Source organism: Rissa tridactyla, chromosome 4, assembly GCF_028500815.1.
Source record: "Rissa tridactyla isolate bRisTri1 chromosome 4, bRisTri1.patW.cur.20221130, whole genome shotgun sequence".
Lineage (NCBI taxonomy): Eukaryota > Metazoa > Chordata > Aves > Charadriiformes > Laridae > Rissa > Rissa tridactyla.
The window spans coordinates 93,424,287-93,451,694 of record NC_071469.1 but is presented as its reverse complement, the minus strand read 5'-3'; the positions used below and the strand labels follow the sequence as shown (position 1 = coordinate 93,451,694).

The window sequence follows — 27,408 nt, the reverse complement described above, 5'->3', positions numbered from 1 at the left end:
GGGGGGTCAGACAGCAGAGCTCCCCCCTGGCTCCCCTCAGGGGCAGCCATGGCACATGGTGCTGTTTGGCCACAGGGGAGCCCGAAGCGCCGGCCCCATCAGCTGCTCCCCCAGCCCAGGGCTGTCCCTGGGGGATGATGCCCACCCTCCCGGGGGACCCAGGGGCTCGCCAGGGCCCGTGCCACTGCTGCCACCCCAAGCGTGCGAGAGCGAGCACAGCCAAGCCATGGGCCAGGACATGGCCAGGATGGCACCCGGGGGCTTTGCGTGGCTCCCAGCGATGTGACTGACACAGGGCTGAGCATGTCTCGGTTTAATCCCCTGCAAACAAGCCCTCGCTGCCCTGGCTGTGGGGAGCCCAGCGGCGGCTGCCCGCCCTCCCCAGCCTGCAGTTTCCTCCCTGGCTGGCACCTGCCGGCAGCGTCCCGAGGGCTCAGCAAACCCTTCCCCTCAGGGAGCCGCTTGGTCCAGATGCTGGACCAAAGAGTTCGTTTCTGTGGCCTCGTGCCGCTACGGCAGCACCACGATCTTCTTCTCCAGCGTCTGCGGGGGGAAGAGGACCCTCCTCATCACCGCGTCCAGCTCCTCCAGAGCCAGCTGGGCATGCAGCACTGTCGCGCCGTCGGGCTCGGCCACCACCACATGCTTCAGCAGGCGGTAGAGGTCCCGCAGGACATCCTGCAGCACCTGGGCAGAGCGGGCAGGAGAATCGTCAGCACCCGCCGGCGTCTTGCCCGCACCCGCAACAACCCAAAACGCAACCCTCGGCGTGCCCCGGCAGGCATGATGCTGCCCCTTCCACCAACGCTGCCGGTGCCAGGACACGGCGGCACCACCACCACCACCACCACCCTCCTCCTGCCCCAGGCGTGAGCCCCAGCCCTCCCGTGACTCAGTTTCCTCACACGCCAGCAGTGCTGTCCGGCACAGCGGCGCATCGCGGCATCCCTCCGGCATGGGGACACGAGGGGACGCCGAGATCCCCGCTGCAGGGATTCCCGTGGGGAACTGGCCGTTTCCTCCATGGGAGCTGAGTCCCAACACGCTCATTGCTGGGAATCGGGGAGGGAGGACATGGCCAGTGGAAAAACTGGGCATTCCCAAGTCAAATCAGCGATGAACAACTCCCACGGCTCCCAAGAGCTGGCACTGCCCTGAAGCACAGCACTGCCCTGTGGCACAGCCAAGCAGCTCAGAGGGACACCCCCACGAAGTCCCCTCTACCCCACAAAGGATCGGGTGCTGAAGGAGCCCTGCAGGGGGGAGGGACAAGCTGGAGGTCCCGTTCTCTCGGGATTTTCCCTGGAAGCTGCCTGGGAATGAGCCCTGCAGGGGTAGGGGCCATGCCCGAGGTGCACCGTACTGGTGCTGGGTGGATGTCCAGGAGCCTGGCGGAGGCTTCCGCTGCCTGGGGGACAAGCGGGGAGGTGACCCACCTCGGTGGCCTTCTCGCTGAGTCCCCGCAGCAGCACCACCACCACGTGCACGGCAGCTCTTCGCACCTCCGCCTCAGGGTCCGTCTTGGCTATGGCTGTCAAGCAGGAGGTGACCTGTGGGGACAGGGCAGGGGGCCATCAGCAGGGGCAAGGGGACACGGGGGGACCTGGCAGAGCAGCTGGCCACGGCCCCACCTTCGGGACTCCCCTGGGGTGGTGGGGATGTCCCTCGGTGGCCTGGAGCTGGAGGATGAGGATGGGACCCCTGCGCCCAGCCTGGGGCAGCCGTGCGTTCCCCTGCCGGCACCCAGCTTGGAGGGGATCGGCTTTTTGTGGGGCGCAGGGCACTGAGCAGCCCTCCCTCTCGCAGGTGCTGCGCGGCATGCAGATGCCTTAGAAAGCTTTATAAAAAGCAGGCAGAGTCGAAGGAACCTAATTAAACGCCCGGCAGTGACAGCCGGGAGAATTAGCAGAGCTAGCGTGTTCCCGAAATAGCTGCGTGTGGTGCATTGGCATCTCATCAAACGCTGGCGGTACCGATGCCGAGCGGCTGCGAGCGGGGACCGGGGTGAAAGCCCGAGCGCTGCATCCCTGATGTCTCCTGACCTCCCTCCAGCTCCGGGAGGCACCAGAGGCCGAAGCTCCGGCTCCCATGGGAGCACAGACCCACCGGCACGAGGGCTGCCGGACCGTGATGCCAGCACCTCCCAGCAAGCCCCCCTCCAACCTCCGAGGAGAAGACCTCCGAGAGCCAGGTTCATCCCACTGGGACCACAGCTCCGGCAGCCGTATCTCGCCAGGAGCCGGCAGTCGGGGCAAGGGCCGGGCAGCCCTGCCAGCCATCAGCTGCACATCAGTTGCAACGTGATAATGGGAAGGGTAACGAGGTCTCATTAAGTGGGAGGAGGTGACTCTGGCAGGTACTAAGTGTGCCCCCAGGTCTCCTGCACCGAGTTCCATGGGTGGAGCAGGCACCGCTGCATTTCCTTGGGCTATCGCTTCCCTGCACAAGCCACATTGTTAGCTGATAATAAAGCTTTTAGCCCTAAAAATCAGGGCTATAATTTCCTGAGCGTTTTGCTTCAGGTCCAATGACTTTTACACTCTGCAATACCAGCAAATATCACTCGTGTCCTTTACGGAACCCCCCCAGGCTGTTGTGTCCCCAGCAGCAAGCGCTCAGCACCCCAGCACTGCCAGCTGCTAACGAACCGCCCTCTTAATGAGCCATGGCCCCATGCTCCCCAGGCAGGGACCCAGGGAAGGGGCCGGCAGTGCCGGGATGGAGCCGATACCTCATGGACGATGGAGCCCAGCTGAAAGCCAAGGCGCTGGCAGAGCTCGCCCAGGTTGGAGAGGCTGCTGGCCCGCAGCGTGCTGTCGGGGTCCCGTGCGCCCCGCAGGAAGGCCTGGACCAGCGGCTCCCGGTGCTTGAACACCACGTCCCCTGCAAGAGAGAGCAGAGCGGCACGTCACGGGCAAGGAAAACCCCACAGCGCCTTCCTGCCAAAGCCCCAGCGATATCGGGAGCAGCTGGATCACCCCCTTGCAGCACCAGAGAACAGCTGGATGCAACATCTGGAGCACGGCTCCCCGGTGCGCGGAGCTGGCACACACAGACCCTCGGCGGGGACTTGCCGTGATGCCAGGGATGAGGACACCGCGGCGCAGTCCCCCAGGCGCCGGCAAACCCTGACAGCACACACCCCACGGAAAAGACCTTTGTCTGGGGCCATTTGGTGCATCACACGTCGTCCCCCTCCCGGCTCCCGCGGGGCCGTTCAGAGGTGACCGCAGATAAAGCACACAGAAACGAAGTGCGAAGCCCAAATTCTCACGTAATTCAGCTGCACAACCCCCCCCCACACTCCAATTAGCACACGCAGGCGCCGGCGGATGTGCGAGCCGCCTAATTAGAGGTCGGCGTGCCGAGCCCGTGACCGGCATCCACAATCACCCAGCACAAGAGGTGCCCCAGGACGGCGGTCACGCGTCCCACGGTGCGGACACAGCTCCCACCGGGCAGGGGCTGCTCTGGCTGAGGGGAGCGTGGGGAAGCACTCACCTGGGAGGAACGGAGGAAAGGAGGAAGCTCTGCCAGGCTACCTGGCCCACCAGCTTGGTGGTTTCCCGGCTCTCCCAAGCCCTGTAAACCCCTCGGACCCCATTCTGCAACCAATGGAGGCAGTGGGATGTGCGGGGATGCCCCAGGATGCTCCGGGATGCAGGGACGGGAATAAGCCCAGTGGGCAGTGGTGGGACCCCATCACCCTGCATGCGGGGGCTCGGGGCCGCTGCTGCGAGGGGCTGGGGACGGGCCAGCCCCTGCACTGCCGGCACGCCGACAGCCTGGCAGCACCGGCTGAGCGCAAGGAGGGGAAGTACTGATGCGATGGCCAAGGGCTGGGCAGGAACAGGGAAGGCGGCAGGCAGACACGTCCTTCTGTAGGACTGTCCCATCGTAGCTTCACTGTTCCTGCATGGCCAACCCTGAAACCAACGGATCACGTGCTTGGAGGGGCAGGGATGGATCCTGCATGGCACAGGGCAGGAGAGCTTGGGGCGGCACCATGATGCCAAGGCCAGCCATGCTTCTGGGGGAACGCAGCCTGCTCCATGCTTGCACCGTCAGGAGTTGGGATTACGGCAGTCTGACCAGCGCTGGATGGTCTGAGCATCCAAGGGCACACTGGCCTCATGCCGGACGGCCACAGAAGGAGCACGGAGCATTCCCCCTTCTGCAGAGAGTAATGCACATGCTCCCTGACGGAGGAGGAAAAAGGTCGGCTGTGGCGCACCTGGAGCAGATTTAGCGGGTCTGCAGTGAAAGCTAACAGGGTCGGTGCAAGGTCTCCATGAACCCTCGTGCGGCGCTTGGCCCCGTGTTGCTGGAGGCAGAGGAAGGGCACCACGCGCTTGGGACGGGGCTGCCACGCGCTTCCAGCCACGCTGCCCATGCCAGACGTCTGCTGGGCAATGGGTGCCCGCTGCAAAATCCCCTCCTGGATGGGAAAAAAGCCACTCCAGAGGGATGGTGGGCAGGGACGGGGACAGGGGCAGAGCAGGAGGGAGGCACAGCCGTCCTCAGGCAGCCGCAGGAGAGCTGCGAACCACAGCAGCGCTGCTGCACAGAGCAGAGCGTTTCTGGAAGCGCCGGATAAATCCTCGCTCTTGAATCCTGAAGTTTTGCAACAATAACAACTTCATGCGATTTGTTCTATAAATACGCAGGCGAGCCAGGACGCGCCGGAGTTGCTGCCCGCGGCAGAGGCACCGTGGGGAGGGGGGAGAGCCGCGGCGGAGGCCGTGCCCACTGTCCCGCTGCCAGCCGTGCCGTGGGCAGCTGCCGAGGGAAACCCAGCGCCGGGCAAGGCAAGGGATGGACACACGGACATCGCCCAGGGGCCTTCAGAGACCGAGAGGCTCTGCCGCCGCTCACACCGCTCGCTGGAGCTCCATGGGGAGGAGGTGGGGGTGCTGGCCCGTGGGATGTCCCATCCCCATCCCGGCAGCAGGGCAGGGGAGTGGCGCTGGTCCCGGTGGAACACCCGCAGCCAGCAGAGCTCAGGGATGCCACCATGGCCAGGGGACTCTGCGGTGGTGGCTGTGCCCTGGAGGAGAGCTCCATCAGGCCAGGCAACTTCTGTCACAGCCAACCCGGAGAACAAAGTGCCCGGCCGGTGACCGGGGACCTCCACCTGGCTGCCCGGGCAGCAGGGACACCAGCTGCCACCTTCCCTGGCTGTGGCCACATGCTCTTGCTGGCCTGGCCTCTGCCGGGGAGAAAGAGGATGCGTTTTAGGACGTGTCCCAACAACAGCTGCCGGAAAGACCTCATCCAGCTTTTCCCCCTCAGCCCTGCGTGTCCAGGCGCTTCCCGGCAGCCTCTGAGCCCAGCACTGCCAGCCGAGGGGACGGTGGGCTGCCGGCAGGATCCACCGCCCTGCTCCTGCCCACCGGCAAACCAGCTGCCCTTCGGCTTCCAGCCCCCTGCGGTAGGGCTGTGGGAGCTGGTTCTCACCTCCGGACAGCAAGAAGCCCCCGATGGCTTCGCCCCCCGGGCCTGGCTGCATGGCAGAGAGCAGTGAGGGGCGAGCAGTGCCATGGCTGCTGGCAGGGGCCAGCACTGCCGTGCCCATGGACGCGGCTGCAGACTCACCCAGTGCCCGGGTGACACGCATCAGCACCTCGCCCAGCTTCATCCTGGTGATGGTGGCCGTGGTGTCCTCAGTGCCCCGCACCGGGCACCCGTACCGTGCCAGCAGGACAGGCAGGATCCGCTCCGGATACTCGCTGGAGAGCAGGGCAACGCCTGGGGGGAGAGCGAGAGGAAAGCGTGGGTCAGGGCCAGGCTCGAGGATGGCACGTGCCACCACGCTTGGCAGAGGAACCGACCCAGCGTCCTTCATGCAGCCATCACCCGTGGGACCCCCTGCACCCCCCCAGCCCTGCAGCCCCTCTGTGCAAAGCCACAGCGCCATGGCAGACCAGCGCCAGGTCCAGCTGGGTGCCAAGCTGAAAAATAAATAATTTAGCAGTTGGCAGCAGGTGCCCACTAATTGCTGCTGGTTAATGTTGCTTGACCGAGCGTTGACTCGGCATGCCGGCCATCGGACACTGCGGGGCTCGCCCCAGGCTGGCCCAGCGTCGGGGCAGCCGGGTACCACAGGTGACACTCGGGCACAGTGTCTGGTCGCTGCTCCCACATCCCTGCCACCGGGCAGACACTGCTGGTGTGTCCTTATCCTTGCTGGGGCTCCACGAATTCCCTGGGTTTGCCTGGCCCAGGCTGGGAGCCAGAGCCCAGGCAGCGGGCACCTCTCCGATGGGGAAAGGCAGCTGTTCTCCAGGGAAAGGGCGAGCGGCAGAGGCTGCCCCAGCAGTGCCAAGCGCTGAGTCAGGCCGAGCCCTCCAGGAGCAGCTGCCTTCACCTCCAACCCCGTTCCCCGGTTATCGGAGGGTGCCTGGCATGGGTTACCCTCCACAAGCCCCGGCACGTCTGGTGGGGCAGCCAGCTCTCCTTTGGCAGATCTCCGATCGCTGGAGATCGTCGCTGGGATACCCAGCGGTGCTGCGACAGCCAGCTCTGGTCCCAGCACCAGCACTGCCAGCTGGCGGGCAAGCCCTGCCGCTGCGGCGGGGAGCCCGACCGGGGCGGCGGGGAGCCCGCCTGGCACAGTGGCCAGCACCGCACGCCGCAGGTGCCACCGCCAGCGCGGCGCAGGCTGTGAGTCACCACCGCAAGGAACCGCGTCAGGGTTAATCACAGCCGCAGCCGGGCTGCGAAACACGGAGGCAGCTGCACAGGGTGCATTAATCACCCGGGGATGGTTGAAGCGTTTGTGTTTCACCTGCGGGGCAAGGACAAACCCATCCCACTCAAGACCGTACAGGCAGAGGGAAGCACAGTGATAAGCTCCTTTTCCAGCTAATGCTGAGGGTTACCTTCCCAACAGCAGCCGAGGCTCCCGGCGGTGCCGGTATCGCTTCGGGCCATGGGAACAGCACCTCCCTTCCAAGTAACCCGGCGCACCACAACCGGCCGGCACAGCCGGCGCACAGGACGCTCGCGTCATGCCGGCTGCGGAGGCACCTGCCTGCAAACCCCAACGGGCAGCCCGGTGCCATGGGGCTGCGCCGAGCGTGCTGGAGCAAGCAGGGACTGAGGATTTCCTGGGAAGTGGCGTGAGGTGCTGTGGCACTCGGTGCCCCCAGCAGCAGCCCGGCGCAGGCAGAGCTGCTCTCCTGCCAGCCTGCTGCCCCTCACCTCCTGCCTGATGGACAGGACCAGCGGTGGGGCTGCGTAGGTGCCCGCTCCTGCTGTCCCCCTCAGCGGGGGCAACAATTTCCAAGGCCATAAGAGGTGATGGATCTGGAAACCAACCTGGAGAAAGCCACCGTGGTTCCACTCTCACGTGGCTGGCCAGCACCAGTCGGTTTTGACCACCTTGGCTGGAGCAGAGGGACGTGGCAGAGCCCCGGTACATCCCATGGCCCCGGCTCCTTGTCCAGCCTCAGCTGAACACACCGGCTAGCCAAAGTGTCAGCGGAGCAGGACCGGGGTGCCGGGGCCATACCCACACGGCACTGAAACCGCAGCCTGCGCCCAGGAGTGCTACCGCAGCCCCAGGCCGGTGGCACGGACCCGGCATGGGGATGGTAACTGGCTCCCGGGTGTTCTCCCGGGGGATGCCCCGAAGGTGAACCCGCCCAGGGCTCCACTGAGGAGGCACTTGTGGTCTGTGCAGATCAGCAGTTCAGTCAGAGGGTAAATGAACTAATTACCCACTGAGTAAGCACAACTGGGAGATGAAGCCTGCCGGCTTCGGGAACGCGGCACAGAGCCTGCATGCCGCTCCAGGCTTGACCGAACAGCACGAAGGCAGGAGATGCTGAGCCCCCACGGCCAGCCGCAGCTCCGCTGTTCTTTGCTCTCACTGCCCAAAGCCCCACCAGGCACAAACCCTTCTATGAAGCACCAGCACTCGCCCTGGACGGACATCACTCACCTTGGATGGCGGAGAGGTAGACAAAGGCGTCCTCATGCTGTATGTTCTCCAGGAACACCTGCATGGAGGGGGGAGTGCCATCGGCAGCTGCCCTGCGCCAGCTGGGAGCACACGCAGCAGCCCCGGTCCCTCCTGCCTGGCACCTTCAGCTGGCGGTGACAGCAAGGTTGGAGGGCTCCGATCATATCATCATGGATGATATGATATGATCCCCCAGCCCACCGGCACACTCAGCCCCAGCTCTGCACCACGGTGCAGGATGGGGACCACGGCAGGAGCCTGGTACCTGGAGGAGTTTCTCCTGAAGCCGAAGTGCCTCTGGGTCCCGCTGCGTGATGAGGCTGGCGAGGTGGCGCAGGGCGGCTGCCCGGCTGGGCGGCTGGGGGTCGTAGGCTGACACCAGGAGCTCCTGGAGCCCAGCCGGGGCCAGGCTGTCGGCACACGGGGCTGGAGCGGGACCCGCGGTGACGGCCTCGTGGCTCACACTCTGCTCTTCGCTCCTCTCCCTGGGAGCCGAGGGGCTGCTGCGGCTCTGCTGTGGTGGTGCCTGGCCACCCCCTGGGCCTGGGGCTCCGCCAGGGGTACTGGCAGGGCTCTGCACTCCTGTCTCCGGCTTCTTCCCCAGCACGCCGTCAGCAGCGGCGCCCACTGTGCCGGAGGAGAAGGCTCCATGGGTGCAGATGGCAATGCGCAGGTCTGCGGCCAGCTCCTGGGTGAGGGGCTCGGGGTAGGTGCGGGAGAGCTCTTCCAGCAACGGCACCAGCCGCTTCAGCACGGCAAAGTCGCCAGATTGCAGCTGTAGGGGGAAGAGAAGCAGCACTGGCACAGCGGTAACGGGATGTTTGCTCCCCGGGATGCTCCTGGCAAGGCAGGCAGGCAGGCAGCCCAGAGGTGCACAAGCCACAGAGAGCATTTCGTAGCCCCGCAGCAGCGCCAAGCTGGCTTCCTTCCATCCCCACCCCACGAACACCACCCCACTCTGTGCGCCGTGAGCTGCTTTTGGGGACAGCGGTGCCCCGTGGCTCCAGCGCTGATCCCAGCCGTGACCGCACCAGCCCCGAGGTGCCGTGGGAGAAGGTGGGAAGGACAAGAGCCCAAAGGAGAGCGATGTCCGTGCCGAACCCTCGTGCCCAGCATGGGGGCTGAGCTGGGGACATCCCTCCCACCGTCCTGCCAAGGCCACCTGAGGCTTGCCTTCGGTCCAGCCTGGAAGGAAGCTCCAGGCAAGGCAGCTGCAACAAGCCCCAAGGCTGCAGCGCCGGAGGGGGAGAAGTTCCTGCCCTAACCTGCATTTAACTGCTAATCCCAGAAGCAAAATCTGCAAGATGTGAAAAGTGATGCTTTAGCGGAGATTCTGGGGAGCTCGTGGACGTCTATGTAAAAAAACCCTTGGGCCGCTGAAATCCAAACAGCTTTGCAGCTGCCTCCAAAAGCTTTTGCATTCAATTTGCTTCAATTTGTTAAGTTGCTCCCATTAACGCCAGAGCGGGAGCAGAGGCTCCCCTGGGAGGGGGCCCATTAGAGCTGCGAGACTCTGGTTTTAAGCTTTCTTCAACTAAATAATGACTCTTTTCCCAACGTTAGGAATTTAGCAATACGACACAATAAATTATCTTTTTCCACTAACAGTTGGATTTTCCTTTGGGCGAGTCTGGGGATGAAGCAACCCCAGCAGCTCAGTGATGTAAGTGCCAGCCGGAGCGATTGCAGCGCACTAACGACCGTGCAATCGCTCGCCGATGGCAGTTCAGCTGACACCGCGTAACGGGGTACCCGAGCAAGGTACCGCTTTCATAGAGGATTTCCAAGAACGGTGCAGCCCACACCGGGAAGTCTGTTGCGCTCCAGAGATGGAGCCCTTGGACGTGTCGGGATGTAGTGCTGGTATTTAAAGACAGAATCACAGAATGGTTCAGGTTGGAAGGGACCTTAAAGATCATCTCGTTGCAACCCCCTGCCCTGGGCAGGGACGCCTCCCACCAGCCCAGGCTGCCGAAAGCCCCGTCCAGCCTGGCCTTGAACCCCTCCAGGGATGGGGCAGCCACAACTTCTCTGGGCAACCTGTTCCAGTGTCTCACCACCCTCACAGTAAAGAATTTCTTCCTAATGTCTAATCTAAATCTCCCTGCTTTCGGTTTAAAACCGTTCCCCCTCATCCTATCGCTGCACTCCCTGATAAAGACACTGTATGTGACTGCACTGCTCTGTTAGCGCCTTCTTAGAAGCAGATTTTTTTTATTATAAATTAATTAACCGGGCTCTCAGGGGTGCCCTGCCCGGGACTGCACCCTTGGCCAGCACCCTGGTACTGCTCTGAGAAAAAATTACGTATATATCTATATGTATATATATATACACATCCATACATATACACACTCTCTGGGATTAAAGAGAGCCCCCAACCTGGGGAGCACCCAGACCCCAGAGCACCGACTGTGGCCCCCCTCGGCTGCAGGATGGTGCCCGGTCCCCCCCCTCCCCACAGCCACCGAGCACCCTGGCTTCGCGCCCTCACCTGGACGGCTCCGCCGAGCATGGCGGCCACGAGCCCCATGGCCATGGCGAGGGTCTGCGTCTCCGCTGCCGCGCCGGGGCCGCGTGCCGGGCTGACGCAGGCGCGCTGCAGGGTGGCTGCCACGAACTCCTCCACCTGCCATGGGAGAGAGTGGGAAGAGCGGTTAGGAGGGGAGACCCCCACGGCATTCCCAGAAGGCTGCCGCTGCCTCCCCAGAGCCGGGCGGCTCTTCAGCTCTCGCTGTCTCTCTTTGCATCTATTTGAATTTTTCGAGCCTGAGCCTTTCTCTAGCACAATTTTGTACGAACCCTTCGTGTTTCCTTGTTGTTGCCACCACCCCGACCTTCCCTCTCGGACCCATCCCAGTACCTTCCCAGCTCCCTTGCCATCACCCTGCCCAGGTGAGCCGGGGAATGGCTGGGGTGCTGGTGAAGTCCGGCTGTGGATGCAGCAGGGATGCAGGAGGGAGCCAGGGCTCCCAAGGTGGCCGCGGGGGTGCCGGAGCCCTGAACCGCTGCCCACCCCTCCGGCATTACCACAGAGGGGCCAATTCCTCAGGGTCGCAGCCCCCAGCCCCACGCCGGGCTGTCTGCAACTGGTGGGTGAGGATTTTGGGAGCAGGGCTGGGATGGCGGCTGTGCCAGACAGATCAGTCCATCAATGGCCGCAGCACTGGGCTTCAGCACAGGCTGGGCAAGCTCACGCTGCCTGTCTGCCTGGTGTCCAGCCCTGGGACAAGGCGGTGGTTAAACCACGGTGGCTGCTCTCGGCAGCAGAAGCCCCCATGGGGGCTGCAGGGGGAGGGGGAGGCAGCCCAGCCCCTTCTCTGACTCCTGTCCCTGCTCCGACCTTGCCGCGCTGCGGGATGGGAGCTGGAAAGCCACCTGGGATGGGTCCGAGAGCGAAGGTGGAAATTGTGCTAGAGAAAGGCGTGGGCTTGGAAAATTGGAGTAGGTGCAGAGACAACAGAGCTAAAGAGAGCCCGGCTCCGGGAAGGCACCAGGGCTGCAGCCCTCCGGCACACGGCACAGCAGCGACGGCCAGACACGGTGTCAAGCACGGCTCAGAAACACTTAATTACAACAAAAATCACACCTGCCTGCACCCCCCGCAATTTCTGGGGAAGAGCACAGCCCCTTCCCTGCCCGGGCCAGCGTCACTCCCAGCCACTTGCCCTTGCCCAGGACGGCTCCAGCTCCTGCGGCTGCCCCACGGCTCCCCGCTATCAGACACCATTTACCCACACGCAGCCCACACTGGAGTCCAGCCATTTACCACACACTCCACATTTTGTGATTTTTCTCACAATACTTGTTTCCTGCCCGTCCCCCCCCCAAGCCCATAATGATCGCGCCTGGCTGGCATTGGCCTTCTCAACACTTGGCACCAACCCCTTTGATCCCACAGGCTTCCTGCGCTTCTAACGGAGCTTGAAATTAGTGAGTTTATTTTCCCCGTTACTTTGCCAGCTGCACTGGCACCGCACAGCTCGGGGCGAGCTCACCAGCTGCGGTGGCACCCAGGCACCCAGCCATGCTGGGAAGGGACTGGATCCTCCGTAACAGGCGTGTTGCAAAATAAGAGGACATTTCCCATTTTGGAAAACAGGAGGGCAACAAGGTACTATTGCACCAAACCCCACACTTCCAGCCTCCAGGGCACAGGCACTGGGTGCAGGCAATGCTTTTCCTCATCAGCAGAGGAGCCGATTGCTGCCAGCTTCGTTAAGCACATCCCTACTGCAGCGAGCAGGGAGGCTCACAGGGGCTGCGGAAAAGGCTTGGGTACCTTCTGGGCTGATTAGTTCAGAAATAACTGCCGTCAAACGGCAATAATAGGGAGTAAAAACAAGTGTCGGAACATCTGTTCTCACAAAACAGTGACACACAAGTTGAATGGGTTGAAATTGTATTTAATAGGAAAAATAGGAACATCATACATAAATAACCTACCAGTAGATAGCTACTGAGAAAAACAAAAAGTTTTAAAAACATCCTAATCTAGAAGGAAAGAAAAAACATCCTAATCTCAAAGGGAAAAAATGCTTGAAAAATAAAACATTGGGACACGTTTCTGTCTTGCACAGGAGGCGAGCATCCTTGGTGTATTAAGGCAATCAAGTAAATCTCATGAAACTCTGTTGCGAGGGGCAGAAATGGTAAATAAAATATATTGCGCAATTGAGGGCGTCCACAGCTACCACCATTCCTGGGGTCTGGCTTTAGGAAGAGGGATCCCGCTTGCTCCAACCCCGTTACGTACAAAGCCACCCTCCAGAGCACCCACAGCAAAAGCAAACGGCCCAGAGGGAACCCCGTGCTGCAGAACCCGCTTAAAATCAGCCCTGCAACGGCTGTCCCCACCCAAGGGAGCCCTCCCTGAGATACAACCCCCAGGTGGAGGTATAACGGCTTTTTCGTCTGGGATTCTTTTTTCGGTGGTTGTTTCTTTTTATGCTAGACTGGACGGCTGGACTCAGAAACCTGGGAAAATCCTTCCCCATTTCCCATCCCGACTTTCTGATGCAGGGAGCGGGAGCTGGTCCCGCGCGGGTGGGTGCGATGGAGAGGCAGGTTAGGACAAAGCAGTGCCGGCTGCCGCACCCACCGGCGGGCGCCGCAATGACACCGGCTGGGTCCCCTCTGTCACTGCAGAGCGCACACAAAGACTCCTTTGTCCCGAAGAGAAAAGTGAGGAAACCTGCGCTAGCAGTGACCCGCTCTGCTCACGGCAGCCACAGTTAACTGCATAACCAGGTCACTGAGTCAAAAAAAACAAACAACAAAGCAGGATGAGGAAGTTAAAGTACATTGATCAGCTGGGGAATACCGTGCTGCCCTTGGTGCCCAAACCTTCCCAACCTGGCACGGCGCAGGACTGCCGAGCTCCTTCAGCGCTGCTGCGGCGTGGGCTCAGGGCGGACGGAAGTGCCATATTTTAACAACCATTTTTGGTACCAGGTTCAAGGAGCCCCCGCTGGCCTTCAAACGACATTGAATAAATTTTGCAGCTGCCCACTCATGAAGACACGGACAAGCGCTGACTGTATGAGCACGGCTATGCCAACCCTGGCGACAGGACATACCACTCAGTGTGTGCATCCCAGCAGCGGAAAACAGAGAAGAGCCACAAATGGCCTATTCGGGGACAAGGAGCAAGTGGGACGTGGCAGCAGTGCCATGTCACGTTCATCCCACTGGCATCCCACTGGCAGCCCAGCTACTGCAGCTCCCCGAGATGGCTGCCAAGGCATGCCAAAAACCCAACACCTTGGATAGGCAGCAAGCACTCCCTTAAAAGGTCTGTCAAAATAAAGACGAGAAGCTGGCAAGTCAGAGTCCTCATGAACACACAGACTACTTTCTTGGCTTTTAATACACAACCACGGACACAAACATGAAGATGTCTGCTGGGCTGCTCCCTCCTGTCTCTGCAGCTGACTCTGTCCTTCCTGCTGGCACTGCACAGGATGGTGTCTTGTTGAGACACTTGCAACTGAATCAATAAACTGCTTTTCCTGGGGATGCTCTAGCTTTCTCCAGCTGTTTCTTAGCCACTGTCTCCTTAGAGCCTGGCAGCCCGGAGCTTGGTCTGCCATGCGCTCCGGGGCTTTGTCATGACCAACCTGAACAATGTCTGTGAACACGGTGTCCGAGACGCTCTCACACAGCGTGGCTACAAGCTGCAGGACCAGCAGCTTCCTCCTCTGCGCAGCGTGGTACTGCTCCAGCTCCAGCAGACTCCCTCCAGGCACTGCAGCCAAGTTTGAAGACGCCTCATCTTCCGCAGCCACGCAAGTCAGCGCCTGCCGGGAAGGAAGCACAGGGAGGAAATGGTTAAATACAGGTAAATCACCACGCCAGTGGTCCTGGGTGCAGCAGGTTTGTGCTACCCACACCTCTCCCCTGCTGCAAAGGGCTCCCAGTCACCTGCCCTCTTCCAGCCTCTTCTCATTCCACAGGCAGGTCCGTCAGCAGGCCAAACCCTCAAACACCTCTGTCCCCATGGTCACCACACAGAGCACCACCGAGCACTTCTCCTAGGGCCAACCATGCTCTGGGCTGTCAGGCTTGCTGGGTCTCCGCTTGAAGCCTTGCGCTTGGCAGTGGCTGCCCACAAAGGCACCCGGATCCCCCGTCCCCTCTGCAGAGCTCACGCTGGCTTCCTCACGTGACCAGGACCCTCCACTTGGTACCATCAAGGTCTCTGAGAGCTGCCCACAGCTCCTGGGTGTCCCATCTGTGTCACAGCAGCGTCCCTACACTCAGGATGCTGCCAACCCCACACAACTATGGGACAGGGCTCTACCTGCCAGCAAGGGCACAGAAAGCGCAGCCCAGCCCAGGAGGGAACTGCAGGGGCTCAGAGTGGGATCAAAGGGAGAAGGTGCCCCACTAGAGCCAAGGAAGTAACAGGGATTATTCACAGCCTCAAACACACCATTAAACTTCAGACATGCTCCTGTCGTCAAAAGAGCCCAGGAAGAACGAGAGTTAACCCCTTCAGGGACCAGGGCTGCCTCCCTCTCGCAGGCTCTCCTGCCCCACATGCAGCAGGACTGCTCCACCACACGCCGTACCCTGGCTCAGCGCTCCTGAGGCACCTAAGGGGATCCTCAGTCCCCTTTGCTGTCTGCTACAGAGACCGCTTGGCCCAGTGTTCCTGCAGATGTGCCCCAAACAGACCCTTGCCTGCCCTTACCTTCAGGCAGCGGATGAAGAAGTCTCCAGCTAGACCACTCTTCTGGCAGTGAGACAAGAGCTCCACCAAGTTCTCCACACGGCTCTGCTCCAAGGAAACCTTCTGGTAGAGGGCCTCATCTTCATCACTGAAACAGGCCACTGTGTCACCAACAGAAACATACCCACACCCCCTCCAGGGCTGGCTCTAAACTACTCCATGGGAAGGCGAAATCCCCCCTTCTGCCTTCGCTTGGAAACCTCCCTTCACAGCATTACCAGAAAGCTGAAGCCTGGAGGCACCTGAGCCAAACTATTGCTCAGATCATTTGGTCTACGTGATCACGCACTCAGTTTATTAATTAACCTGCATTCATTAAAGGAACAACATCAACAGAAACCACAGGCGCAAAACACACGTTCAGTCCAGCCATCCTATAAAGAACAGGATTAGTGCTGGCTAATTTCTGCAGTGGTCATAGCCATAAAAGTACGACAGACACTGGCAGAGCCACGGCTGTTAAACAGTAATTTTAAAGCATGCCCAGTTTAACCAGTGCAGACCCGGGGCAGACCTTCTTCTAATTCAGGTCAGGAACAGATTGAAATGAAACCAAAACAAGCGTATTTGTACCGGGTTCTGTTACGGGTACGCACAGCTCCCAGCACACCCACCCCAGGGACACTCCTGGGCAGGAGCTGTGCGCTCTGCCCGCTCGATAGCGCTGCCCTGGGCTCGTACTGCCAAACTAACAGCTACCCCTCTCTATACCGAATGTCACACCGCTGAACAGTCCCAGTTTGCGTGGCTGGAGTCTAATGGCTGCAGTTTATTCCCCACATGGCCACGCTCTGCCTCTACTTGTAGAGACCATCTGCAAGAGCAGGAGGGGAGCTAAGTCGCTGGCATCACTAGAGTCCTTGCTGCAACGGTGCCACTTGCGCCTGAGGGATTCCACTTGCTCCACACAGCCGCGATCTGTCACAAGACAGGCCCAGGCTGGAGGGCAGAAGCTGAATTTGGGGAGTGTTGGGACTGAAGGAGCACATCCCATTCCCATACACCCAGCAGGCAGCACTAGGGACTTGGGAAATGCACACAGAGAGGGCACACTAAGGCTCAAACACACCGTGCTGCTTTTCAGGGCTGAAAGTCAGAGCTCTACACCGTGTACGAGGAACCCGGAGGCTGTGTGGAAGCATCGCCTGCCCAAGCTCAGTGCAGACAACGGTCTACCTGGGCTCCTTGGGGACAAGACCGTGGTGGGATGGCAACAGCAGCCCCATGTGCACCTGGGCGCTCTCTGCCAGACAAGCCGTGAAAAGCCCTATGTGCTGAATGATGCCTGGGCACTGCCCTCCATGCCGGGCACTGCCCCAACAGCGCTCACCTGATGGTCTCCTCCACTGCGATGGTGGCACCACCCTCGCTGCCCGCACGGAACCGGCACCGCGGGTGGAGGGCACTCACGCTGCTGTTCAGCCCTGCAAAGCCTTCCAGCACGGCCAGTGACTCCTCTCACTCCGACTTCTCCAAGAACCACAGCAGGATCTCCTGGCACGGGGAGCTGGTCAAGGAGAGAGAAAACAGTGGTGACTTTGCTGTGCCTGCTACATCCCTCCCAGCAGCACTGCAACGGGACCATGCGTCTCGGGGTGAGGGAAAAGACAAGAGTGCTCTGGAGCGGCTACGGAAACTCCTTGGGATGCTCTGGGCTGACAGCTCTGGCAGCTGAAGGCGTTAGTGTCAGTTTATAAGGGGATCAGCAGCACATCCTGTCCTTCTGGCGTTCCCAGATGGAAGGATCTGGGTCCTTTGAGATTTCAGCCCAGCGAGGAAGGGAGCACTCTGTCTGAACAGCATGTCTGTACACGGACAGCCGCTTCCACACAGCCTCAGCCTGGTGTTCCACGCCAACACGACAAAGCACAGAGCTGTCAGCTGTGCCAAGGAAGAGGAGGAAGGAGACAGGGAGCACTGTAAGGTGGCACGGAAACCCCTGCCAAGGAAAGATGCAGGTTAATGAGGTGGAGTAGGAGCGCTGTGCCAGGGGTCTGGAAACCCGAACACTTCCAGGCAGCTGTGGTTTTAGTTACCCCTGCCAAATCCTTTGCAAACAGAGAAGCGAGCAGTGACTCTGTTCACCCAGCAGCAGTGTTAACTTGGCTTGTTCTACAAACTTGTCACAGCACTCACTACTCTTTGAAGTGATTAATGATGTCTTTAATAATAGCAGAGGCTGTGTCTACACAGAACTTTGAGGGAAAGCCTCCAGTACCCACACGCCAGTATCACCAAAGCAAAGCGTAAACCCACCAGGAGTGTATTCACTAGGCTGGTCCAAACTCAGGGCAGCCCACGGAAAGGCTGGGAGGAGAAAGGAGAGGGGACAGCCAGCACCTGGTGACCACTGTCCCTGCCACTGTGACTGACACACATGGTGCTTACCATCACACAGCAGTCATGGGGGAGCTGGGCACAGCGCGAGGGACAGCTGCCGAGAGGCAGGTCCTGCACATATTGGAAGAGAGTGATCCCAGATCACAGAAGAATGATCTTGTATTTCCAAAAGCCAGCGCTCAAGCTGTTTTTATCTAGTTTTTATCCCATTTCTAAATCCCTGCTACACAGATCCCTCTGACACCCAGCCAGGTTCCAGCGTCACCATCTCTACCCACAGACCACCACAATCCCTGCTCCTAGGCGGGCACTAAGAGTTAACCTGTGCTCCCAAGGCACCCACCGGGCATGCTTGCCTCTACACCCAACATTTGGCTTCAGGGAAGAGAAAAACTAACAAGAGAACTGCTTCCTCAGGCACAGGTCTGCCAGTAAGGTCATGTACTGTGCCTGTGCCTGCGGTTATTGCCTACTTTGAATGAGAGCTCTTCAGGGTGAGAAAACTGGTCTCAGCTTCTGTATATGCCCACATAGAGCACGTCCTTTGGAGGTGGGCAGAACGGAGAAGACGAAACCCTAGAAGAAGTCATGCACAATCCTTCCTTACCGTAAGTATGACACATTCTGCTTGGCGAAGGAATAGAGGGAAAACACCACTCCCAGGACTGACTGTAAGGATCCCAGCAGCAGGCTCGAGCTGTCATTTCCAACCACATACACCTACAGAGAGAAGGGCACAGGGAGGAGAGTCAACCACCTGCATGGAGCAGGGGGAAGGCAAACAGGACAGAAAGCACGTCTCTGTGCAGAACGGCTGCCGACAGGGAGGACGGCAGAGGGTTTTCAGCCCCTGCTCCTTTCAGTCTGGAGCCTGTTTTCCCTGATTATGCCATATTCTGTATTAAAAGCAGCCTTCAGTACCATCTTTATTCTAGCATTTGCTAACCACATCAGGGCTCCAAGCTACAGGAACAATGCAGCTAGCTATTTGGGAAGTCTGCTGCTTAGGGGTAAGGTCTTGCATTACAGAGAGGTGCAACAGGCACCTTCGAATTAGCAAATCTTTATGGAAATATTGCACCTGGAGCCAAATCTCAAATAGTCCCTAGCAGGGCAGCTGGGCTGACATGTGCTGAGCTGAGCAAGCGGGTTGCAGGGGCTTTGAGGAGGCTGCAGGGCTCCGCTCTTCTCCCCCATCTCAAGCAGCACCCTCCTGAATCACTGTCACTGCCCTCCTCCACAAAACCAGCTCCCCCTTCCCAGGCAAGCCACTGTTACCACAGGTAACACAGTCCTACATGGTTACCACACACAGGTCCTACCGTGCTGCCTGCGGAGCACAGGAAAAACACCCACAGAATTCTTATGACATCGCGTTTCCTTTTGAATCCTTTGAAAGAGGTTGTCCAAGACAAAAAGCCAGGTAAGATGCTTTCAGTCAAAGCCATAAAGCTGGGAAAACTCAGTTTAGAAAATCATTAAGTACCAAGCCTTGCCCAGCCAGACTCAGGGTTTAACTCAGGGTTGTTGTGTTCAGGTCCTCATTTTAGCAGGCTGTCTCCTTCCAAGGGAATTCTCCAAGGGATTTCCAGCTGCGTCAGCTGGTGAAATACCTGCTCAGAATATGCTGTGCCTTCACACCAGAGCACTCCCCACACCTCGGACCTCCGCAGCTGGAGAGCAATCACCTGGTCCAAGGCTGGAAGTGCCCTGGGGACAGACCAAAGAGCTTTTGCCTGCTAGAGGCAGTGTGACAACCCAGGTAGGAGGGCTAGGAGGGAGATTGTCCTGATAACGTTCTGCCCTGCTGTATTGATGCAAACAGACCTTTTTTCCTGTGCTAATCCCTGTGGAGCCATTCTTCCTAACCAGAACCTTTTGTACACAAAGCCGCCCTGATGAAGCCCCAAGGATGGTTTCCCACTCAGCATCAAATGACACTTGCTAGGCAAGAAACCCCCGCAAATCCTCTGGCTGGAGTTTCCGTCGCTAATCTGGCTGCTGTCAGGCCTCCAGCGCTATGCCATTAAGGAGGGATCCGCCCCAAACTCCCCCAGCACTCGCATTGTCAACGGCAGCCACAGAGCAGCCCTCCAGACTGGTCTCTGCCTGCCAGCTAGTTACAACAGATCATTACTACGCAAAATACTACAACAATCACAGCATTTAAGAGCTTAGCCTGCCTAGGGGCATGCCAGTAAGCAAGTCACCAGCTTCTTAAAATTGAATTCCTGGGATGGAGATGTCCTTCTGGGTTGGAACGCGCAGCAGAAAGCTGGGCTGCTGTCAGGGCAGGCAGCGAAACCTGCAGCGCGGCACTGGTGATATTAGTAGGAACAGTGGAAAAAATGAGCTATGAGGGAAGGTTTCAGAAGAGCGGCTTCCACAGAACAGCCCTGTTCCTTCATAGGGAGCAGAAGAATGCACCCCACCTCTCCCCCAAATGCCAGAGACAATACTGCACTGCTGAACACCCTGCTTGTTGCTGCGAGGGACCCCTTGCAGGAAGGAACTCCACAGACAGTGCTAAATCTGCGCCGTCCTGCACACAATATACTTCCTCTAACACAGAAGGTGCTCTGATTGGCAAAGCCAGAGCGCTTCTTTGCTGAGATCCGACTTTCCTTCCATTTTCCTGAACCCTCCCCATCCATCAGCACCTGAACGGGGCTGGGAGAGCTGCTGAGCTTCAGCAATCCCTCCTGCTTCGGCAGCTGGGCACACAGACCGCCTCCGAGGATCCACTGCCGCCTCCAGGCACCCTCCTGCGCCAAGAGCAGCTCCGGAGGGCAGGGCAGCAGAGGAGGTGGCTGGACACCCAGCAGCAGCAGCTGCTGAAGGATTACCCACACACAGTTTTAAAATTAAACTTAATGCACATGGAAACCCACTCGTCACAGGGTTCAGCTCAGAACGGTCCCTGCAAAACAGGCTGCTCATTTTTCCTTACTTAACATTATCATTTTACCTTTCTTGTCCAATCATAGAATCACAGAATTGTTAGGGTTGGAAGGGACCTGAAAGATCATCTCGTTCCAACCCCCCTGCCATGGGCAGGGACACCTCCCACTAGATCAGGTTGCTCAGAGTCCCATCCAGCCTGGCCTTAAAAACTTCCAGGGATGGGACAAGACAGCCTGTAATGCCTTTAGCCCCCTGAGAGGTATCAGGGGAAGATGAACCACTGGGGACACCCCACGGGGACCAGCTGCTCCCCTGGTTTCTGGGACACGTGAGGTGAGGACACAGCCACTAACAGCATCTCGCCTGCAGCTGAGCTGCTGCCCACCCTCCTTTTCCCATACCCACACATGCTCCGTGCCTCCAAACAGCAGCCACCAGGATAACCGTGCCAGCTCTCCCACCTCTCCCTGCGGCTCTGTGACGCCTCTGAGCTCACCTTCACTCTCTTTTTCACCCTGGGGACGGCTCAGCAGCCTCAGAGCCACACTGAATCTGTTCGCTTCACAGTGCCCACTGCGAATGCCTCACTGCCAACCGGCTGCACAACCACCCAGCGATGTGCTGGGGGCCCTGCCAAGCTGCCCTGACTGCAGGGCTGAGCAGTCCAGCACAGCCGGCCGCTTGCCGATACCTCAAGTGCCCTCTTTTCCAGGTCATTCATTCAGAAGCATTTTGGCCCGACACAAGAGCTGGCTGCAGCCCATCCCTCCGCCAGGGGTAAATGCTGCAGGAGCTGTAGAAAGGCTTCCAGCTCCAGCACTCTGGCTCAGGCTGCCCTCTGCAGACCTCGGAGGCAGGGAGAGCAGCTCCCAGCATGTTCTCCCTCCCACACAGGTAGCACTGGGCTGAGTATGAGCTGTATTATCCATGCTCCACAAGGAGGAAACTGAGGCACAGGGGCATTAAGAGAAGGTGGGCTGGACCACAGCCCAGGAGGAGAACTCAGGCAGCCTCTGAAGACTCAGCACACGCGGGATTCCCTGTGTTCCGTCCTTCCCTCTGAGCAGCTGCACAACTCTGATGCTGGAAGGTGAGCGGCATCATCTCAGACTGGGACTGACAACCCGAACCCACACATGCTGCAGCCAGCGGTACTCCTGACTAAGACCTCCTGCCCACCACGCTGCCTGCCCTACAATCACAGCCCGAGTCCTGAAGCTGCTCTGACAGTACACCCAGACACAACAGTCCTGTAAGAAGCTGCAAAATTTAGCAATGCTCAAAGTCTTGCTGCAGCTCATGGAGAAAGAGGATATGAAAGCACCACGGAGACTCCTGGTTACCAGCCCACCGCTCAGACACTGGGAAAAAACAACCAGCAAGAGCTCACTGCCATATCAGTGTTTTGGGGTGAGAATGCTTGAAAGGATTCAGGCAGTGCCTCTGGTATCCAGCATAAAGCTGCAGTCCTGCCAGTGCAGTGCTGCATACAAGGTTATTCCGTGCAGCTCTTGGCCTCATCTCCGCATCACGACTGCGGGCGACGCTGGTTTTTGTCATGGTCTAAGACACACACTGAACGGCTCAGAAAGTCACAAACCAACTCTCACTCAGAGGAGTTTTCTCACCTGCCCTCAGGCCTGAATCAGACACAATACCTTGAGCACATCTTCCACACAGCTGCCGAGCTCTGCCTCTGTCACCAGCACGGTCCCGGCTGATAAATCTTCTACTGCTAGCTCTGAAAACAAAGGGCAGAAATATCATCTCCGCAATGTGCTGAGGAGTCTCCAGCAGAACAGCAACCCCACCATGCCCAGCACCAGAAAGCACTTTGATAGTTCTCTTGCCTTCCCTCTTCTCCCTCAAGGCAGCATGGGAAGCGATGAGCCCTCGTTAGCTGCGCTAAGTATCACTGCAGTGTTGTAAACTCTGCGAGGTTACAAGCAAATCAAAGCAGACCACAACTTCTTGATGGATTATTCCCCAGAGAGCTGCTTGGTCAGCGTGGGGAACCGATGGCTTCCGTCCGGTAGCCCAAAACAAGACTGTCAGACTGGGGAGATTCCCAAAGAGCAAATGGCAGAAGCCCCACTATTTGGCTCTCACGCTGTAGTAATTTGACTCAAGTGCTAGTAAATACGGTGCACCCAGCCACACAGACAGGCTCACAAGCAACAGAGCTGGGCTTGGACACTCAGCAGCCCAGGCACCAGCCCCTGAGAAAATCCTGATGGAAAGACAAAGATCAGCAAGAAACCAGATCCTTCTCCAGTCTGGGGCTTGGCAGAGACCAGCCGGTACCTGCTGTCTCGGAGCACCGCAGGAGCGGTGCCAACAGGGGCTGGAGCAGGTGCTTCTCTGCCAGCTGAGGGTGCTCTTTCGCCATGGTGAGCACCGTCGTGGTGGCCACTCGCTGGAACTGGCGCGCTGTCAGTTTGTCCTGGATGTGCAGCAAGTCCAGAATCTGGAAGGAAAGTCAGAATGAGTCCACGATACAGGAACAAAGACCAGCAGCCCCTTGGCGGCGGGGGTCGGGGGCAGGCCGACTCCTTGCAGCCAACAGCAGAGATTGAGGAGCCTCCTATATGCTGTTTTGCTGGACATCGGGCATGACGTTCCGCATATGGAAGAGCCAGTCTCCTTCCCAGGCACAGGTTAATGCAGGAGGCATTTCTGGGCTCAAACCAAGAGCCTGCACCATTCCCCCAGCCAAAGGCTGGAAGGAAGAGATCCTCAGCAGAGCTCCTCATAGCGCACTGCTGAACAGCTCGTGCGATCAGGCAACATAATCCAGCATTTCAATCAAATATGGAAAATTCAAGAGTCGGGTGGAAACGCGTCCCGCTGCCAGAGCAGCAGAAAAATGTCTCCACGTTGTTCTGGCTCCAGGCAGGCCGCGCTCAAGCAGAAACAACACTACTGTCACTCTCCAAGCCAGGAGCCGGCTCCGCGTGCCCAGCCAGAGCCAGCGTGCTGCGGGGAGAGAGGGACCTACCTGGGGACACACCAGTCGGTAGTAGTCCTCCAGGGAAAGGCACTGCTGTGGGCAGGAAGCCAGGATCTTTGCAACCGTGTCGCATTTTCTCCAGTCCACAGCTGCTGCTTCAGCACCAGCGCCACCTGCTATATCAGCAGAAAGCCAAAATCAGCTCAGACTGACAGCAAACGGCAGGGCCATTTCTGGCTGAAGCCAAATGTTTCTGGCCCAAAATTGGATTTCTAGCTTTTATTACTCTCTTCAGAGCAAGCACCTTTCAGGTGACACCTGAATTTAATGACAGAAGAGGGAAAACTACTGTCCAAGACCTTTGATACTGGAAAACAACTGCTACAAGTTGGTATATGAGCCAAAAGGTGGAGGAGGGTGGTCATGCTTGGATGGTGTCATCAGGTTGGTACTGGCTGGAGGAGGCTTTGGCACTTAAAACTGTGGGATTCAGCTTTTAGGGAGCAACAGTTTCTCTCCCTGGCAGGAAACGAAGCAGGGGAGCAAGGCTGCCGAGCCCTGGAGCAGGATGGGTCTCACTCCACCTGCAGCTGCTCACGGCCCAGCACCGAGCACGGCTCCCTCCAAACCGGCACCAGCACAGCTCCTTGGAACAAACCGTGCTACACACACACGAGGCGCAACCCCATGGAGGCATAAACAGACTAAATTAATTTGGAGGCTTTCAGTCTGGACCTCAAACATGACGGTGTACTCTCAACTAAAGGCATTTGCAGTTGGAAGGCATTCATCATTTGGGAGTTCAACACAGTCAGAGGCAAAATGTGCGCGAGCGTTACAGACTCAGCTTGGCCTGACAAAAGCTGTTTCCCATTTCAGTGCTCTGATGGCACTGTCTTTCCTGGGCCTCTCATGGGATGGAACGTCTCAGACACATCATCACAGTCTCTTTTAATCTGCCATCCTGGAAGCCAAGAGCAGCGTCAGAGCACCCTACTCACCGCCTGTTCCCTCCATGATGCCCCGAACCACAGCCTGAACCCCGTTGGGTCTCATTAGCCTCTCGGAGAGCAGCTGACCACAAAGGCGCCGCAGCCACGCTGGAGCCTGCACGAGGGCCGGCTTTGTTTCTTCCCCGGGAGAGGGAGGACTCTGAAAGGAAACAAAGGAGCAGGCTGAGGAGCGTATTTGCACACTCCTGTGCAAACCCTCACTAACAGGCAAACAGCCTGCACGCCGCCCTGCAGGACTTCAGACAGGAGCACAGGACGGGGAAACCTTTTAAATAAATCACTTCTTCATCCAGCGGCACAAAGCGAATTAGGGCTTAATGAGAGAGGCCAGCCTTCCCAGGAGCATCCCCTCATGCAGAGCTTCCCTCCTTTAATTAAAGCCTCTGAGGGTCACGCAGCAGCTCTGACTGCCTCACTACCAAAGCGGTGCACAGGGGACTTGGGGGACAAGTGGGGTTCGATGCAGGTGAGGGGCTCGCAGCGGTGACCCCTGCCAGGACCCGGCACAGAGCGCTGGGCTGCGGAGGTGGCACCAGGCTCCCTGGTCCAGCAAAGCAATTCCCCTGGGAGGGCACAGACAGCAGAGCTGCCCACAGGCTGCTGCGAACCCACGGAGCGAGCGGTTAGAGCTGAGGTACTCGCTTGGATGCCCCGAGGAGGCAGGCTGGCACTGCCGCACTAAGGGGGGATAAAATAGAATATTTTCAGTCGGAAGGGACCTACAACAATCATCTAGTGCAACTGCCTGACCACTTCAGGGCTGACCAAAAGTTAAAGCATGTCATTAAGGACATTGTCCAAGTATCAGCTTGGGTTTTAACCGGGAGACCCCCTGCTTTTATGTGGAAGAACCACCGCACACACCGAGAACACTGCCCCACACAAGTGCCTCGTACAGACCCTCTGTAGCCCTTGCACGTGGCACGGCCAGCTTCTGCCTGCTCGGGAATTGCGTGCGATCCCAGCCCGAGGGTCAGCGTGCGGCACAGAGCCAGCGGGACCCCGGGCTATCCCACCTGCGTGCCAGCAGCTCCTCAGGTCCTGACCCCAAACTGTGACTCGGCAGGTGGGAACGCACCCACCCACAGCACCCACTTGGAGCTGGGATGAGGTCCTTTCCCTAGGGACTCTCTAAACACGATGCTAAAGAGATTTCCCATGTCTCCCCCGCACTGCCACAAGGCAGCCTTCAACATGGCCACGAAGAGCAGCCAGTGCCGAGGCAGCACCGCTTCAAGTGGGAAGGGGCAGGTTCTAGAGGAGAAGGCGTTTTTCTCAGCCAGGCACCGCTGATGGAAGTGCCGAACCCAGGTGGCACGTGCTGCAATGTGAGTCCCCGAGTCCCCACACAGCCCTGCGCAGCTGCTGCTGCCCGAGCGACACACACACCCCCAGCAACTTCACCCATGTGTCCGCACAGCGCTCAGCGACGGGGGTGCTGCACCAAACCGGTTTTTAAAGGTGTGAGAACACTTCCAGGAGAGCAGCAAAGGCACCCTCAGCGCCCCGGCACGCACAGTCCCAGCATGGCGGGCGGTAACGCACCCCCAGCGCCCCATGCCGGGGCTGGCCCCGCTGACGCTGGGTACCTGCTTGGGCCGGCCCTGCAGGACGAGCAGCTCCCGCACTGCCAGCGGCTGGTAGACGCGGTCCAGGACATGCCGCAGGGTCTCCCGGCACCGCGCTCGCTCCGCTTCTGAAACACCCTGGAAAAAACAAACCCCGGAGTGGCGAGGGCAGCCCAGCCACCGGTGCCGACCGCACGCTGGTGTCCCTCCATCCCCTCGCCGGGCTCCCACCCCTTCTCTGGCATGGAGATTAACACGCACGGCATGAGAGGAGTTGCCACTGGGGTCAGCAAGCGGGAGCCCAGCGTAGCCACGGGCCCAGCCATGGAGCGTGGAGAGGCGGCGGGCGGCCCTGACATGTTTTTGGCGGGGTCGGCACTGACCGTGTAGGGGGAAGAAGGGCCCCACAGACCTGACTGTGGGCGGCGGGGCCGTGTCCCAGCAGGCAGAGGCCGGCGAGGAGGAGGCCGAGGTGGCGGGCGAGGAGCGGGCCGCCCAGCGCCGGGTGCTCGGCCAGCTCAGCCAGGGCGACGGTGGTGGCGTGGAGCCGGGCCCCGCGGGCGGCCGGCGGCGCCGGGGGCGTCGCGGGGGGTCCCGGGCGCTGCCCCACGCCCGGCGGCAGGTAAGGCACCAGGCCCAGCCCCACGGCGGCCCGCAGCGCCCGCCCCACCGACCGGCCCTGCGCCACGCTCAGCGTGTCGGCGCTGGGCGGCGGCGCGGCCCCGGCCCCGCAGGCGGCGGCGGGGGGAGCAGCGGCCAGGGCGGCCAGGCGCTCCTTCAGGCACAGCAGCAGCGCCAGCAGCCCGCAGGCGATGGCCCAGCCCGGGTCGCTCTCACCCGCCGCCCCGGCGGCCAGCGCGGGGGCCCGGGACAGCACGGCACGGCGCAGGCCGCGCAGCGCCGCCCAGCCCGGCACCAGCCGCAGCCGCTCCTCCAGCGCCGCCGCGTTGCTGAGCAGCGTCTCCGGTCGTAGGGCGCTCTCCGGGCCGGGCTCGGCCCCGCCATCCCGCTCACCGGGCCCGGCGGGCGGCCGCAGCAGCAGCTCCAGCGCCTCCACCACCTGCTCCGGCTCCGGAGCCAGCTCCGACTCCGCGCTTCCCGCCATCTTGGGGCCCGCCGTCGAGGGGCGGCGCGCACCGCCCCGCCGCCATCTTGGGGAGGTCGGGGGACGGGGAGGAGCGACACCGCCCGCCGCCATCTCGGGGGCGCCGCCCGCCCGCCGCCATCTTGGGTAGGGCGGGGGGTGGCGGCGCCATCTTGGGGGCCGGCCTGAAGTGGGAGCGGCCTGGGCTGCTCGGCGGTGGGTGCTGCCTGTTGCTCACAGCAGCTCGGGGCTCGTCTGCTTCCCAGCAGGGAGCGCAGGGGACACAGCTGTCGTCGCCTGGTGCCGGGGTGGGAGGCCGGCGGTGTAGGCCCCTGTCCCCACAGGTGTC

General features: G+C 59.9%; 1 protein-coding gene across 1 annotated transcript; it reads right to left on the bottom strand.

The window, feature by feature from the left end:
- On the bottom strand, positions 1–27,246 carry TANGO6 (transport and golgi organization 6 homolog). Its single transcript, XM_054199457.1, is given in 18 exon segments — positions 1–687; positions 1,437–1,550; positions 2,732–2,883; positions 5,596–5,748; positions 7,946–8,003; positions 8,232–8,741; positions 10,461–10,595; positions 14,086–14,265; positions 15,162–15,288; positions 16,531–16,707; positions 18,148–18,260; positions 22,103–22,185; positions 22,749–22,911; positions 23,443–23,567; positions 24,396–24,546; positions 25,997–26,113; positions 26,388–27,089; positions 27,091–27,246. Coding segments are annotated over 18 exon segments (3,378 nt in total). The 5' UTR covers positions 27,232–27,246; the 3' UTR covers positions 1–510.
- Between the last annotated feature and the right edge of the window lie 162 nt (positions 27,247–27,408).